The sequence below is a fragment of the Phoxinus phoxinus genome (assembly GCF_949152265.1).
Source record: "Phoxinus phoxinus genome assembly, chromosome: 11".
In the NCBI taxonomy this organism is placed as follows: Eukaryota; Metazoa; Chordata; class Actinopteri; order Cypriniformes; family Leuciscidae; genus Phoxinus; species Phoxinus phoxinus.
This window is the reverse complement of record NC_136886.1, coordinates 25,803,505-25,819,677: the sequence shown is the minus strand read 5'-3', so window position 1 is coordinate 25,819,677 and position 16,173 is coordinate 25,803,505. Positions and strand designations below refer to the sequence as shown.

At 38.4% G+C, this 16,173-nt stretch overlaps 2 protein-coding genes across 3 annotated transcripts; one reads left to right on the top strand and one right to left on the bottom strand.

Moving 5' to 3' along the window:
- Nucleotides 1-3,065: 3,065 nt before the first annotated feature.
- On the bottom strand, nt 3,066-11,027 carry psmb3 (proteasome 20S subunit beta 3). The gene is made up of 6 exons (XM_079627438.1): nt 10,742-11,027; nt 9,964-10,148; nt 9,745-9,852; nt 4,809-4,986; nt 4,609-4,703; nt 3,066-3,238 (listed from the first exon to the last, which is right to left on the bottom strand). The coding sequence occupies exons 1-6, from the start codon at nt 10,742-10,744 to the stop codon at nt 3,190-3,192; spliced, it is 618 nt and encodes a 205-aa protein (XP_079483564.1). The 5' UTR covers nt 10,745-11,027; the 3' UTR covers nt 3,066-3,189.
- LOC307006442 (uncharacterized protein) lies at nt 10,924-15,022 on the top strand. 2 transcript variants are annotated; one of them, XM_079627436.1, is made up of 5 exons: nt 10,924-11,294; nt 11,486-11,579; nt 11,664-11,751; nt 13,195-14,183; nt 14,872-15,022. In XM_079627436.1, the coding sequence occupies exons 1-4, from the start codon at nt 11,267-11,269 to the stop codon at nt 13,747-13,749; spliced, it is 765 nt and encodes a 254-aa protein (XP_079483562.1). In that variant the 5' UTR covers nt 10,924-11,266; the 3' UTR covers nt 13,750-14,183; nt 14,872-15,022. The 2 variants fall into 2 exon arrangements, with proteins under 2 accessions (XP_079483562.1, XP_079483563.1); XM_079627437.1 differs by having other exon boundaries at nt 11,160-11,294; nt 11,441-11,579.
- Nucleotides 15,023-16,173: the final 1,151 nt, after the last annotated feature.

The window sequence follows — 16,173 nt, the reverse complement described above, 5'->3', positions numbered from 1 at the left end:
TGCTCCCATAAAGAATCGCATGCGCAGGGTAAGATTTGTGAAAGTGTACATAAGATTGCAAGCGCAAATTAAATTTGCATGCACAAGAAAATATTTGTAAAGGTGTATCACCTTTCAAGTGTAAGATTTTTTTTAACCGCATTTACTGTTATTCGTAAGTGTAATTCATGTATTGTGAAACTGCAGCTTCATGCTTCTGCAAAAGAAATATGATCTGTATTCTTCAGACTTCCAATTTTCCGCGCTTACACTTTAGGCACGTTTTTCTCTCTCAAATACAGCCAAAAGCATTTCAGGCCTGTGAACAGCAATTTGCAAGCCGAAAACAATCAGAGTCAGAAACTGCAAAACAGATTGATCGCGTTACACAACCTTTGTGTATACATTAAAACTGTTTCAAATGTCTAGATGACTTGTGTGCATGGGGCAAAAAAGTTTACAGCGTTTCCTTTTAGCTCCTTACAGTTTTGGCACGATTCTTGCAAGCGCGAAGAGGAGGGCGGGTCCACCATGCATGTAGCCAATCAAATTAGCTTCTCGCTGACTCTCGATTTACTTTTATCTGATTGGTTCAATAAACACGCCAGACGCCAGAACACATATTTATCTTCTTTTGGCTCAGCATCGTTCTCGTTGACGAAATGGTACTTTTAATGCACACATACATGTTAAATAAATAAACAATCATGACTGTTTAATAAGATGTGCAGCATTAGGCTGACAAACATCCATACTGAATTTCGAGCTGGTGTTAACGTTATTGGATTGAAACTTTATATAGATGTCTTTTGACTCTGCAGTGAGTACTACTTGAAGCAGGGTCGGGCCTGGTTTGTATGGGAGACCGCCTGGGGAATACCAGGTGATATAAGCTTTTGCTTTATCTTCACTACTCAGATAATACACTTCATTGCTCGGCTCTGACGGATTTTCATTTATCCTTTCAAATTCAATTGTTTCCTTTAATTTCTTTCGGTGTGGCAAAGGACAGCTCAGTCTCGTCATTCTTCATTTCCCCTCCAGGGGGCGTAGACAAGCCCTTTTCTCTCTGTCTACAACTCCTTCAATTAAAACAGAGGTTCCCAAACTTTGTTGTCAGCTGAACCCTAATATTTAAATAATTCAACACACATTTGCATGTTCATTGTTTTCTGATGTTGGTATGACATATTGCATTTAAAAAAAAAATTGGTTTTATTTTAATATTTATATATAGGACTGCGAGTATAGGGCCTATTAATATTATTACTATATTATTGTATTAACTCTAATTATGAAAATGAAGATATAAATATTTAATTGTTGTAAATCACAACTGTCCTGTAAAAAAAAAGAAAACAATATGTCCAATTATTGACCTAATTATTTGACTTTTTATTTATATTTATTTTTAATTATTTGACTAATTATTTTACGCTGCAAATTACATTTCTAATATTTATGTCTAGCTTTCAAACTTATAGAAAACAGAACAAAACGGTTTCTTTTTTACATGAATCGACAACCGAGTCAATAACTTGTAGCTTTTTATAATAAGCTCAGACTCTGGGGTTTTCTCCTGATGGTGTCAAGAAAATATTTAAACTAAGCCTCAGTGTCAGCAACGTAGCGAAAAATTACAACAGCCTGGAAATATAATGCTTATTTTTTCAACTAAAAATGTTCTTAAACTTTTTTTAAAGGTTTCTCCTGAATAAAGCAGTCAAATGAGAGATACCAGCTGGTGTGTTACTGCCGCTTGCACTGGCCACTCAGTCCAGCCAGCCGATATTGAGCTCAGTTAAACACATCCCCTATCACTCACACTACAAGGATTTGCATTCATTTATTGTTGTGCATCTTTTTATATGACTCAAATGACTGTGATCCAAACTTTTGAAATGAACATCTTGAGACTACACTGGATGTGTCCAAGCGACCGCTGCAAATCCATGGCCACGTACACACTGCAGCTAAATTTGGTTTTCAATTCAGGATCTCAGGTGGATAAAACTCCATTATTCATGACACTATTGTTCTGGGGAAAATCCAATCCCTGTTTAAATGGTAAATCCTTCCTGGTAGTTTGGCATGAATTACCTCATCTGTCCCAATACTTTAAAGGGGTCATGACGTGTTTTTATTTTATTTTATTATTATGTTCCTTTAAGTGCAAATATAGTATTACTATAGTTTTTTTTACAAAAAACTTTTAAAATGTAGTTATTTATGACCTTTTCCCACCCTGTTTCTCATCCTCTGATTCAAACAGTCTGTTTTGGGGGTGTTTCCCCTTTAAGAGTTCAGTGTTAACGCCCACTGTTATGATTGGCTAACGTCAGTGCCTATGCATCAATTATTAACGCCCCCAGCCAGAACCTGTGTGGATTCAGCGTATTTAAAAAGTATTTTAAAGTTTTAAACATTACTTACAGTTTGCGTCGTCGTTGTTGAGCCCAGAATAGTCGGCACGGACTTATCTTTGAGCAACAGTTTTCTGGCAAAGCCAGCATCATTTTGGGATTTGTTCTCAAAACAGTCATCCTTCAAATGGATTAACTAACGCTTAAACTAACACTGCCGTGACTGAGACGTCCGCAAAAAATAAAGTGCATCCATTTTCCCCTGACGACTGGATCTTTCGCAGCGTATTCAAAGATGTTGTTTGTCCACAGCCAGGAACAGCACATCTGTAATCTAATTTCCCTGTACACAGACCCACTCGCTGTCCGTCGACTGAACACTTGTGAGGCGCGCAGCGCGCGACGACGATACGAAATGAGCGCAGTTGTCTTGTGCCTGGAGGCGGTCATATGCAAACGCTGGTACGTCACTTCGTACCGTGACGTCACTTCTTACCATGGATCCAGAACGAGCTGTATTTAGAGCTTGATTAAATAAATGATTCGTTTATAATGGGGAGGATGTCTTAAGCTATGAAACTTGCAGGACGTTTTAATGGTACAAAGACCTCTTATATACTAAAAGATCAAGGCAAATTTGGTTTCTCATGTCATGACCCTTTTAAAACGTCATAGAATTAGACCACTTTTTCTCTCTCTCTGACCACATAACATTCAAATTAGTAAATATCAGATTTTTTTATTGAACAATTCAATCTTAAAGATGACAAATGGAAAGGGGCAAATTCTATTTCAGTACAAAAAAAAGGGGGTCGCAGGACTGGAAAGACAGCAGTAGTCGTTTTCTCTAGTCCATTCTGGCCTTCAGGGTGCGTGTGGTTATCTTATCCTTCTCGCTGTGAAATAACCACAAACACCAATTAACTCACTGAACTCAATGAGAAATGTAAAAATAAAAACACTTCATAGTCTGAATCTGTACCATGCATTTCTACACTTCAAGAAATCAAACTAAATTAATTAACCCGGGGGTCAACGTTTGGCATAACTAAGATTTTTAATGTTAATAAATAAGTCTCTTATACTCACCATGGCTGCATTTTATTTGATCATATTGTGATAAATATTGATAAATATTACATTAAAACGTTTTCTATTTAAAAACAATTTTTAAAGTAATTTATTCTTGTGATGGCAAAGCTGAATTTTCAGCATCATTACTCTAGTCTTATTTTGTGGAATTTTTTTCCAGAATTCTTTGATGAATAGAAAGTTAAAACGAATAGCATTTATTTAAAATAGTAACAACATTTATAATGTTAAGAAATATATGCGTCACTTGAATCAATTAAATTGTCCTGGTTGAATAAAAAAAATAATATATATAAGATCACCTGTGGTCCCTTACTAATTATGCTTCAGTCACTTGTTTGAACCAAGAATTATGTTGAATTCTAGTTATGTTTAGTTTCTCTTTGACAATATATTCATTTGATTGCTAAAGCTGATTTCAGATGTATGATTTCAGATTTGCAATTGTGTTTGTATTTTATTAATGGTTCTGTTTATGGGTTTTAGAAACCAACAATTACCATCTCTGCCATCTGAGAAATGTCTACTCCTACATGTCAAGTCAAATAAACTGGGAAAAGTAACTGATGACTGAATGAGTTTTAATGGACCCACCATTCCAGTAGCAACAGCCAAATCAGCCTAGAATTCCTGCAAAATTTCTATATATATATATATATATATATATATATATATATATATATATATATATATATATATATATATATATATTTAAATCCATAAAAAAAATTTTTTTACTTTCCCTAAACTTTTTAATGGTAGCATCATGGTTCCATCAAAATATAAATCAACAAACCGACTGTTTTCAACATTGTTAATAATAAGAAATGTTACTTGAGCAGCAAATCAGAATATTAGACTGATTTCTGAAGGTTTCTGAAAATTCAGCTTTGCCATCCCAGGAATAAATTATATTTTTAATAATTTAAAATAGAAAACAGTTGTTTAAAAATCTAATAATATTTTACAATATTACTATTACTGTGCTTTTGATTTAAAAAATAAATAAAAATGCAGCCTCGGTAAGCAGATAAGGCTTCTTTCAAAAACATTAAAAATCCTAAATATTCCAAACATTTGACCCCCAGTGTATACAGTGAATAAAATAATTTAGTTAAAAGTGAATGATTTTCATACTACAACTACAGTTGATGACATGTGATGATACACTTACACGACATGAACAACGACTCCCATTCCAGACACCGCGTCTCTGTCAACAGCGTTCAGCATGGCCTGTGAGATGGTCTCAAACAAATCGTCTGGTTTCTAGAGAACACAATCAACAGCGTCGTCTATGAGACTACCAGGTCTAGATCATAAACCAGCCTTCCTGTCCAATACAGTGATGCACACAGGTTCTACTCCACCTACCATGTCAGGTTCCCATAGCGACTCACACATGCCGTACATCTGCTCTGAGCAAGTACCGCTCACAACAAAGTCTTCTGTTACCATTGGGCATCCAATAAGATCAAGGGAGCAGATGAAGGGTTCAAAGGTCTTTGGGTCTAGACCAGCAATCACAGGCTCAATATAGTATGGCCCAAACCTGAGAAAGGGACATGAAAGGTTGGAATTATGTACACAGTGTGCATGGGAATGTTATTTCAGAGAAAGACAAAAGGTGTTAAACATTACATATCAGTGTGTCCTGTTCCCTGTGCCTGGAAGCACACCAACATCACACATTTTCCAACTCTTCCTAATCAAACAACTGATTCAACCCATCAGCTCCTTAGTAGAAATGAAATGGAAAGATCAGACAAAATGTGTACTGTTGGTGTGCATCTGGACACACTGGAAGGACACCGCGGTCTTTCCTGTCTCCCTGTAACACTGTCTTAGCATCTTAGATTACAGACATTGCATTTTATTGCTCTGAGCGGGGAGATCAGGGACCCTGGACCTCTTTCTTCTGGTGTTTGTCAGTAGAAAGGACTCTTTAGTGTCTTAAGGGATTAGTTCACTTTCAAATTAGTTCACTTTTCACTTTCACTTTTTTTTTGCTGATAATTTACTCACCCCGTCATCCAAGATATCCATGTCTTTCTTTCTTCATTTGAAAAGAAATTAAGGTTTTTGAGGAAAACATTCCAGGCTTTTTCTACACAGAATGGACTTCAATGGCAACCATCTATCCCAAAGTTGATCGGTCATTTTCTTAATTTTTAAAAAAATGTATATACTTTTTAACCGCAATTGTTCATCTTATTATTATACTCCGGTTCAAAAAAGTAGGGAAGGGCGAAAAACTCCATCTCATTTTCCATCTTCCCATCTCATCTTTGTTTACATTTTTTTTATTTTTTGTGACCTTTCCAACGTGATTATGTAATACGTGGTGCGTCGCAGACCAGCACAAGACGAACAATTGTGGTTAAAAAGTATATAATTTTTTTTTTTAGAAAATGACCAATCGTTTCACTAGATAAGACCCTTATTTCTCGACTGGGATCGTGTAGAGACTTTGAAGCTGCATTGAGATGGACATTTGAACCTTCTTTTGAACATTGGGATAGATGGTTGCCATTGAAGTCCATTCTGTGTAGAAAAAGCCTGGAATTTTTTCCTCAAAAACCTACATTTCCTTTCGACTGAAGAAAGGAAGACATGGATATCTTGGATAACATCGGGGTGAGTAAATTATTTTTGTAAGTTAACTAATCCTTTAAGCTATTGTAATTGCAAATTGTCTATTATCGCCTGTAAAATGTTAGTGTCTTATGGACCGTTCCACAGGTCCATGTGCAATAATTGTTTATGGCTCACTGAACAAGTACGAAAAATATAGTTTAAACCCTTTCCATTAAAGATCTGAAAAGCTTATTTGGATTTTACAAAATAATCTTTAAAATACAGTATCCTAATTAAGGGATTTTTTTTGGCTGAGTTTATATATTTTCATACATGCATTTAAAAATCAGCTAAGGAGTAATAATAAACAAAGGAGTTTAAATTAAAAAAAATGTTGTTATAAGAGACAATAAAACAACTACCGGTATGTAATTCAAAACCACTCCTTTCCTGGTAAAAAATAAAGAAATAATAATAATTACCTTGATTTTCAAAAGTCTGTGACAGTTGAATGTAACATTTTTGACAAGCCAAACTTATCAGTGTCTGAGTAACATGTCATTTATTTAAGCCACAAAATACACTTAATTCTGTAAAATAAGTATAATAATCTACGCAAAAAGCATTTGAATCATCTCCAGCTCGTTTTATAATTACCCAAAATTCAAACAGTTCATTCCTTGCGCACGATATCATGTCCGTCAAAAACTGCAGGTGATCTTCATACAGTGAATTTAAGGAATTCTACGAGCATCTCTACAGATCAGAGGAACGGAAAAACAACCTGGTATTGGATTTCTGTCAAAACTAAATCTCCCTCACCTAAATGATGAGCAGCACATTTTTCTCGATTCTCCAATAGTTGAAAGAACTAAAGGAGGCTCTAGAGTCAATGAATACGGGTAAGGCCCCTGGTCTGGACAGTTTACCCCCGGCTGTATTTGGTGTTATGGGTTATGTGTGTGTTATGACTCCTTAAACTTTGCAATAGATACAGGTTGTTTTCACAGAGGTCAGAATACTAGTGCTCTTATCTTACAAGTTCTGAAAAAAAAGGAAAAATCCCCAATGCTGTTCAAGCTATAGGCCGATTTCTTTAATTAGTACGGATGCCAAGGTATATGCTGAAGTTTTAGCCCAACGTTTAGGAACAGTCGCCAGCTCCCTAATCTCCTATGACCAAACAGGATTTCTCACGGGACATTTTTCTATGGATAACGCACAACGCCTTCTGAAAATTATTGACGCATCCGACCTGGCTAACGATGAACAACGCGCTATCCTCTCCCTAAAGGCCGAGAAAGCCTTCAACCGAGTCGAGTAGACATACCTATGGTCTGTTTTAACTTGTTTTGGCTTTGGCTCTCGCTTTATTCACATGATCCAGATTTTATATATTAACTCCTGCACGGGTATCAACAGGTTTATGCTTTTCAAGAGCCTTTCAGTTGAGTAGAGGCACAAGACAGGGTTGCCCATTATCACCATTGCTATTTGCAATTTCATTAGAGCCTCTGGCGCAGGAAATTCATCAGGATCACATAATCTCCTCTGTCACTATAAGCGGTAGGGATGGGAACCGAGAACTGATTCTTCTTCAGAACCGGTGCCCAGTGAATCAATTCCTTGGAACCGTTAGCATGCCTGCGTATCGATTCCGCTTATCGGTTCCGCTCGTTGCAAATGTGTCATGACGTCACACACGCGCTGCGTTGTTTTGATTCAGAACGTGGCAAACATGCCAGAGGCAGAAGTTCGACGCAGAAGTATAATGAGGCCTTTAACGGGACGCCATGTTGCTTTCCGACCAGCCATCGCGTGCCGTCTCACACACATTCACTCGCACCAATACATACGCACTCACTGCACACACACACACTCGCGCTCACTCACTCACACAAACGCACACGTTCACTCACACACACGCGTGCGCACATATACACTCACTATCTCGCGCACACGCACACACTTTCGCTCACTCACTAGCGCACACACACTCTCTCTCGCGCTCACACACGCACTCTCTCGCGCTCACTCACGCACTCTCTCGCGCTCACTCACGCACTCTCTCGCGCTCACTCACGCACTCTCTCGCGCTCACTCACGCACTCTCTCGCGCTCACTCACGCACTCTCTCGCGGTCACTCACGCACTCTCTCGCGGTCACTCACGCACTCTCTCGCGCTCACTCACGCACTCTCTCGCGCTCACTCACGCACTCTCTCGCGCTCACTCACGCACTCTCTCGCGCTCACTCACGCACTCTCTCGCGCTCACTCACGCACTCTCTCGCGCTCACTCACGCACTCACACACATGCTCACTCACAAACACACACATGCTCACACACACACAAACGCACACATGCTCACTCACACACACATGCTCACTCACACACACATGCTCACTCACACACACACGCTCACTCACACACACACACACGCTCACTCACACACACACGCTCGCTCACACACGCTCGCTCACACACGCTCGCTCACACACGCTCGCTCACACACGCTCGCTCACACACGCTCGCTCACACACGCTCGCTCACACACGCTCGCTCACACACGCTCGCTCACACACGCTCGCTCACACACGCTCGCTCACACACGCTCGCTCACACACGCTCGCTCACACACGCTCGCGCTCACTCACACGCTCACTCACACGCTCACTCACACGCTCACTCACACGCTCACTCACACGCTCACTCACACGCTCACTCACACGCTCACTCACACGCTCACTCACACACACAAGCTCACAGACACACACACGCGCGCGCGCGCACACACACTCTCGCTCACTCACTAGCGCACACACGTTTTGTTTCAGGTTGAATCCAAATGAGCACTGTTAATATTCCAAAAGGCACAAGCTCTTCCTTGACTGTTTTCAGTCTGTGTTTTTCGTTTTTATGGCACATAAATGGTAGTTTTGTTTTTGTTTTTTTGGACCAATGAATGTGAAGGCACTAAGGCACTCTTCTTGATAATCTTTCAAGGCACACACTAGCGTGCCATGGCATACTGGTTGAGAAACACTACCATAGGCTATATAGGTCCCTTGACTTTTCTTTTGAGAAGTAGCTCACCTACTTTTAGGTTTGTTCTGAGGTTGCTACACATAATTTGTGTATGTGCTCTGTGCTGTGTCTTCTGATCAGATATTGAAGCGAGTTAATACAAACAAACAAATTTGTACTTATTCCCTCACCCAATGAGAATCGATAAGAGAATCGATAAGGAATCAGATCGATAAGCAATATCGATAATGGAATCGGAATCGTTAAATTCTTATCAATTCCCATCTCTAATAAGCGGTTCCAAACATTACATTTCTCTTTTTGCAAATGATATCTTACTGTATAAGATTAACTTTTCCATTTCACTCCCTCAATGTCTTAGAATATTTAAAGATTTTAGCAATGTGAGTGGCTACAAAATTAACTGGGAAAATTCTGTATTGATGCCCTTGTCAGCATCAGCCAATACTGCATTAGATGAGTGTCCTCCTCGCTTCCAATTAGTAAGACATTTAAATATTTAGGAACCACATACATTTTTTCCCACATATATTGCCAAGCAAAATAATAGTTCTTTATTTACTGCTATTCGGTGTTCTGTTTATTGAATGCATTTGCTGTTGACCTACATTTTCCTGCAAATAGTTTTTGTATTTGGTGCAAATTAACAGTAGCTAGCTAGCAAGACAATAAGTGCGTTATTTACCTCCTCTCATACAGAAGATTGGACACCATGCTCATGAAGGTCTTCGGCTTGATCTGACGACCTTCCTTCAGCTCATACAAGTTCAAGCGGAACTTCAGCCTTTGAGATCTAAAATAAAAGGGAAAGGTAAAAGCCAAAAAGTATGAAAAAAAGGGTCAAGTGACAAGTGTTGTTTAACACCATAAGATTATAATAATGCATCTAAAATTTTATTCTTACACTGTCTGTACATCTGTGGCAAGACCTGCCAGTCCAATGTAGAGTCGATCTCCCATGGGGAATAACTTCTGGAAGTCTGTGGTAACCAGCTGTGCCTGGATGCCAAACCTTCGGTCTGAAGCAATTGCCACACATTCCTTTCCCCGCATCGCCATGACAGCACCTCCATTATATGACATAATAGACTATAGGCAGAAGACAGTAAGACTACTATGGTAAGTTTGGTATGGCATTGGTTTGCTGCTCAAACAGTTAGGATATTATATATAGAATTAAATACTAAAACGAAGTTCTGATAAAATAATATTGTACCACTAGATAACACAGGAATTGTTATCCACCTCAACATCTGAAATGTTTATATTTTATCATATTTCATTAAAAAAAAAGTTCAAATACTGAATTTCCCTTCTAATACCAATACAATTATGAAAGTTATGATATATAACGTCTATGCATGATTAATCCACCATCCATATTTGACCCAGGCAGCCAAGTGCAACTGTTAGTTTCGTTTTAAACATGACTAGGGAATAATAATAATTCGGCATAATAGCACTCACTCGATAGAACTAAAGTTTATTATGCGTGTGGAATGCTCATATATATATATATATATATATATACACATACACAAAAATACTTAAGATATAGTTTGCAGGATACACATTATTTTATAACAACTTCCAGTAAAGATGAGAAGGCAAATGAGCTACAGTGCTAATAAATACGATCGCATTCAACAAACGTAAATATTTCTTCAAACGTGTTCACTTACCATGATGACAAATGTAAAGCAAGCACTAATACGAAGACCTATTTGAAAAATTTGATTATGTTATGCTGAAAATATAGCTGCAGACCGAGTATAACACACGGTGACTACACACTTTCTTTCAAGCGCTGCTAGTTGTTCCTGCTCGCGTCACTTCCTACAGTCGCAACCCCTACAGCGCCCCTGCTGGAGAAAGCTGATGTCTTCTTCTTCCTGTTACTGGCCGCTCACTCCATAGGAGTATTACCGCCACCTACTGTGAAAACTGATGTCTCATCATTAAACCACTTTTCTCCTTACTTTGCCACGGAACGGATAAAGAAGTAAAATCGTTTTCGCATCGTGACCTGTAACATATTATATAGTTTTTTGAATTGTGATTTATTTTAAATCAGTCACGGAAAACAACAACCAACTAAAACAAGCCTGTTGCAATTGACAGGGGGCGCTAATGCTGTAATTAATTCTCACCCACAAGAGATAAAGAACAGCAGAAGAAAACAATGCCAAACAAAACAAACAAATAAAATGAGTTCGGAAGAAGGAGTCTTTAAATGCAAGTAGCACGTTTTTTATGTCAAAATATATCTGTTTATGATTAGCCTGATTTCTTTACTTTCAAAAACGTAATGCTTCAATAATAATAACATGCTGATATCATGAAATTGTCAAATGTATGTGATGAATTCCCCTTTCAAGTAGTGGTAAAAGGCAAAATATCGTGACCAGTCGTCTCTATGCATTTAGGGACTGATGCCAACACGGCAGATCTGATTGTGTGGAGAGTCAGAAACAACAGTCTGTTTACAGGCAGAAGAAATGCAGCCATTAAAGCCTTTGAGTGAGTAAAACCAGTCCTGACTTTACTGAGTGCTATTATGCCGCCTTCTTACTTATTTGATGCTGTTGATCTGTCTATCTACAGGCTGTATGTGAAAGAGAAACAGCTGGAAGGGAAAGTGACCCCTGCATGGGTTCGAAAGAAGTGGGAGAATCTAAAACAAAAGTATAAGGTGATGACATGCTGTATTTTTTAGCTTGTTTGCAAGTCACATGTCTGCAGAAATCAACTAAGTAAATACAATAGAAATACTAATGAATGACTCTGCTTGAAGGTACCGGAAACTGTTAAATTACATTTTTCAAAGATGTCAGGGTACAACCAGAGAATGTCTAAGACGGGCTCTGGTACAACTGTCCCGAAGAAAAAAAACTTTATTGAAATGAAAAAATTATTGAGAAGAAAATCGTATATATTTTTTTTAAACTAAGTGCTTCATTGCTTATTGATATTTTAAAAAGTTTGCCAAATCAAAATCATGAGGTACAACCACAACCAAACATGCAAATATAAATAAATAAATAAACATTAAATTATGTAATAGAGTGTCAGTGTCAAGGTCAGTATTTATCTTAATAGAGAAGGTAAGGTTGGTAGTTTTGGTTGTAAAATGTCATGTGATGCAAGTCCCTCTATTTATTAATTAATTTATATTAAAAAAAAAGAATCCATGATAATTGTAAAAATGATCAAATATGTAAACTTTTTGGTGGATAGTGACAATATGTATTGTGTATAGGCTAGTTCACCCAAAATAAAATTTCTGTGTGAGGAAATTCACGTTTTCACAGTTTTAGTGTCAGTACTACATTAAACCACTATATATAATGTTGAATATAATAATGCAATTGCTGAATATTTGTGGGTCCTGATAATGCCAAATGTATGTGTTACCAGTAAAAAGTGCCTTACATTATTTTAAACATATCTAGTCAGTGACAGAGAGCAAGCAAATTTATCTAAAATAATTCTGTATTTTCAGCTTCATAATCATGAATATTTTTATTCTGGTGTCACCATTGTCCTGTGCATTGGGTTACCAGCACTAAGTCCAAGCCTATGCATTTACACCCACAATGTAATACGAAATTTAGCATTTTAATTTACAGTAAATTTTTTGTTCACCTTTTACTATACGTCTTAGAGTATCGCAGTAATATCGTATTTGTGAGTTCAGTATCGTGATATGTGGGTATTGTTCCACCCCTATTTAATTTTTATTTATTTTTTTATTATGTGCACACTCTCATTCAAGATGCAAGGAAAACATGTTAAAACTTGACTATTATGTTGGTGTTGATTCTTCTGATTCTTTTATATAATTTTTAAGAAAGGTTTACATTTATCAATGGACAACTGATGGGAAGATGGTTAGAATGTCTCAATCTAAATATATTATTGTTATTTGATGACTATTTTTTCCCCATCTGCCTATTTTTTTCCGATGGAAATTGGCCGTGAATTCTGCAAACAAATATTTGGCAACAAACTTTCCATCAATATTATCTTTAAAATAATTTAAGGAAGTTTCAAAAACATATGAATACAAAGAGTACATTCCTAATAACATGGTAAATGTACCTGCGATTGATTTGTCTTTGATTATTTATTGCAGGACCTCAAAAGCCTCAGTATGGTGGGAGGAGACACAGCGATTGCAACCTGGAAGTGGTATGCAATCATGGATGGTGCACTGAGTGGCGAGATCCCCCTCAACCATTTCATCAAGCCGGACCAAGTGTCCTCATTTGTCCAGGACTCTCCTCCCATCAAGCAGAGAAAGGAAGAGGATTGGTTGATAATCCTGCGGGAGATGGAAAGGAGACAGGAGGAACGAGAGAGGCAAGCGGCGGAGAGGGAGGACGAGAGAGACAGACGGGCTGCAGCAAGAGAAGAAGAGCGAGACCGATGGGCTGCAGAGAGAGAGGTGGAAAGAGATCGAAGGGCTGTAGAGAGAGAAGAAATGAGAGAGGGACATGCGCTGGAGAGGGAGGAGAGGAGGGAACGGGAAATGTTTGCCAGAGAGGACCGCTGGGAGAAAGAGATGCTGGCTAGAGAAGAACGGCAGGAAAGGGAATGGAGAGAAAGAGAGGAGAGGAGAGAAAGAGAAGCTGATGCTAGAGATGAAAGGCTCTTTAAAGTCCTCGAGACATTTGTGGCCAACAAGTAAAACTTACTGATAGTTACATTCCAAGAATTGCCTATTTTCTGCTAATAAATTGTTTTGCATTGCCATCATGTGTCTAGTTCTTTTGAATAAAAAAAACTGCACTTCTACAGCATTTATTAATACTTTTTAATGTTAATTTCGCATTTACTAATATATTATTAAAATCTAAATTTTTATTTGTTAAAGGGGTGGTTGATTATAATTTCACTTTTCTAACTTTAGTTAGTGTGTAATGTTGCTGTTTGAGCATAAACAACATCTGCAAAGTTCCAACGCTCAGTTCAAAGCAAAGGAAGATATTTGCTTTTAAATAAATCTTTTTTTTTTAAGGACTACAACGGCTGGTAGGGACTACACAACATTCCTCCCGGGTAAGTGACATCACCAACCCTTAATTTACATAAACCCCGCCCCAGGAACACGATTTATAGAGAGCCTAAGTCCCGCCCCTCCGCTTCCGGCTCATGGGACCTTATTTCGGAAAAAATATGTATGGAAGTCAATGGCGAGAGATAACTTATCTTTTTATTCCGTCTGAACTGTCCCCTGAACTACACATATGATGTTTGTCAATTTAAAAGGTAAATATGAAAGTCAAGAAAGTCGCAGTTTGTCATAAAACAGAAGAGTAACGTTTAGTTGTATGTGAAAATCGCTCGATGAACTACATCTCTCGTCTCGCACTATGTAGCCTACGTCACAAGATCCGTTGCTCGTATGTGTGTATTCTGGCTCAAAACACGAGTCAGGCATGACGGCGTAACGTTAGGATTATAATGTAAGACTATAGAAAAAATGACAGACGTTAGCTTCAGTAAAGTTAGCTTCATTCATTGAGAGAAAAGGTATGACGTCGCATATATGTGCGCCTTCTGGGTTTGTAGTCTTTGTAATTACGTATTTTCACAGTCTTATACCTCAACAGTTTTACATCAAACTGCGACTTTCTTGACTTTAAAATGTATCTTTTAAATTGACAAACATCATATGTGTAATTCAGGGCACAATTCAAACGAGATCAAAATATTTGTTGTCTCTCGCCATTGACTACCATACAATATTTTTCCGAAATAAGGTCCCATGGTGGTCGACCGGAAGGGGAGGGACTTAGGCTCTCTATAGATAGAAAGACAGAATATGCTAATCAATGACTAGAACATAGTTAAATCCACATCATATCAGCAACATAAATTCATCAACTAACCATTCAGAAATGTCCTGTTGCATTCTACATGTCACTTCTTGAGTCTCTCCATCATTGTTTGACTCCAGGTTGTTTGAACATAAAAGGCTAAACGTTTTTGAAATTTTCAGTGCATGTCTGTGAGGGCAGAGCCATTGTGTGAGGGGTAAAAGCAAAGAACGTATATTGACAAGAAGTGAAAGCCAATAGAACGTTCCATTGCAACACCAGCGCCCAGCAGCAGCCCTACGTTTCCGCCATTTTGGGGTGAAAGCGACTCGGCAGTCCACTACTAGTGATGTGTCGTTCGCGAAGGAGCCGGCTCTAAGAGCCGATTCTTTGAAAAGAGCCGGACTTCCCATCACTATCCACTAGCTTCTTGCTGTCGCTATGGCAATATCAGCTGCTTTATATATATAAAAAGTACATTAAAGATCAAATCCTAACTGAATGATGACAACATATAATAACGTACAATCACTGATCATCAAATCCCGTTTAACAGTTTATTTCACAGACTTAGACAAGTCACTGCTTTCTTTTATTCCACTTGGACTTCATTGTCATTCTGTTTGTTTATGTGTAACTGTTACGGTAACTGTTATCTGTGCTGTTGTCCAGTAACTCCAGTTGGAATCTTCACCCCAAAATGGCGGCCGCGCCACCTAGTGGCTGTTACCCAGAAAGCATCAGAGTTTCGCCTCTTGTTCTTCTATACTCTTTGGTAAAAGGACAGAAGCAGTTAAAACTCCGCCCTCTGTGGCGGGAGCAGCAGCTCATTTGCATTTAAAGGGACAGACACAAAAACAGTGCTTTTTTGCTCAACCTCAAAATGTGACAACTTTAACATGCTATATAAAAATATGGAAGGCTTAACTAAGAACTCCAGGGGAGATGCGGCGACGCGCTTGTTTCCTGCCGGTTCCATAGTGACAGCGGCGCGGCTAGATACATTTTGGACACTGCGGCATATTAAATATATTTAAAGTAGTTTTTTCGTGTAAGAAATACAATGTGTGGCAGGAGTGCGTGACAAAAGACTGAAATGAGTGACTGTCACGCTCAATGCATGACACTTGAGAGCCCTGCAAAATACCCCACAGATATGTTTATATATATAGCATGTTAAAGTTGTCACTTTTTGAGAGTTTGCAAAAACGCACCGTTTTGTGCCTTGTCCTTTAAATGCAAATGAGCTGCTGTAGAGGGCGGGGTTTCAAGAGGTGTTAGCAGCCTCAGGC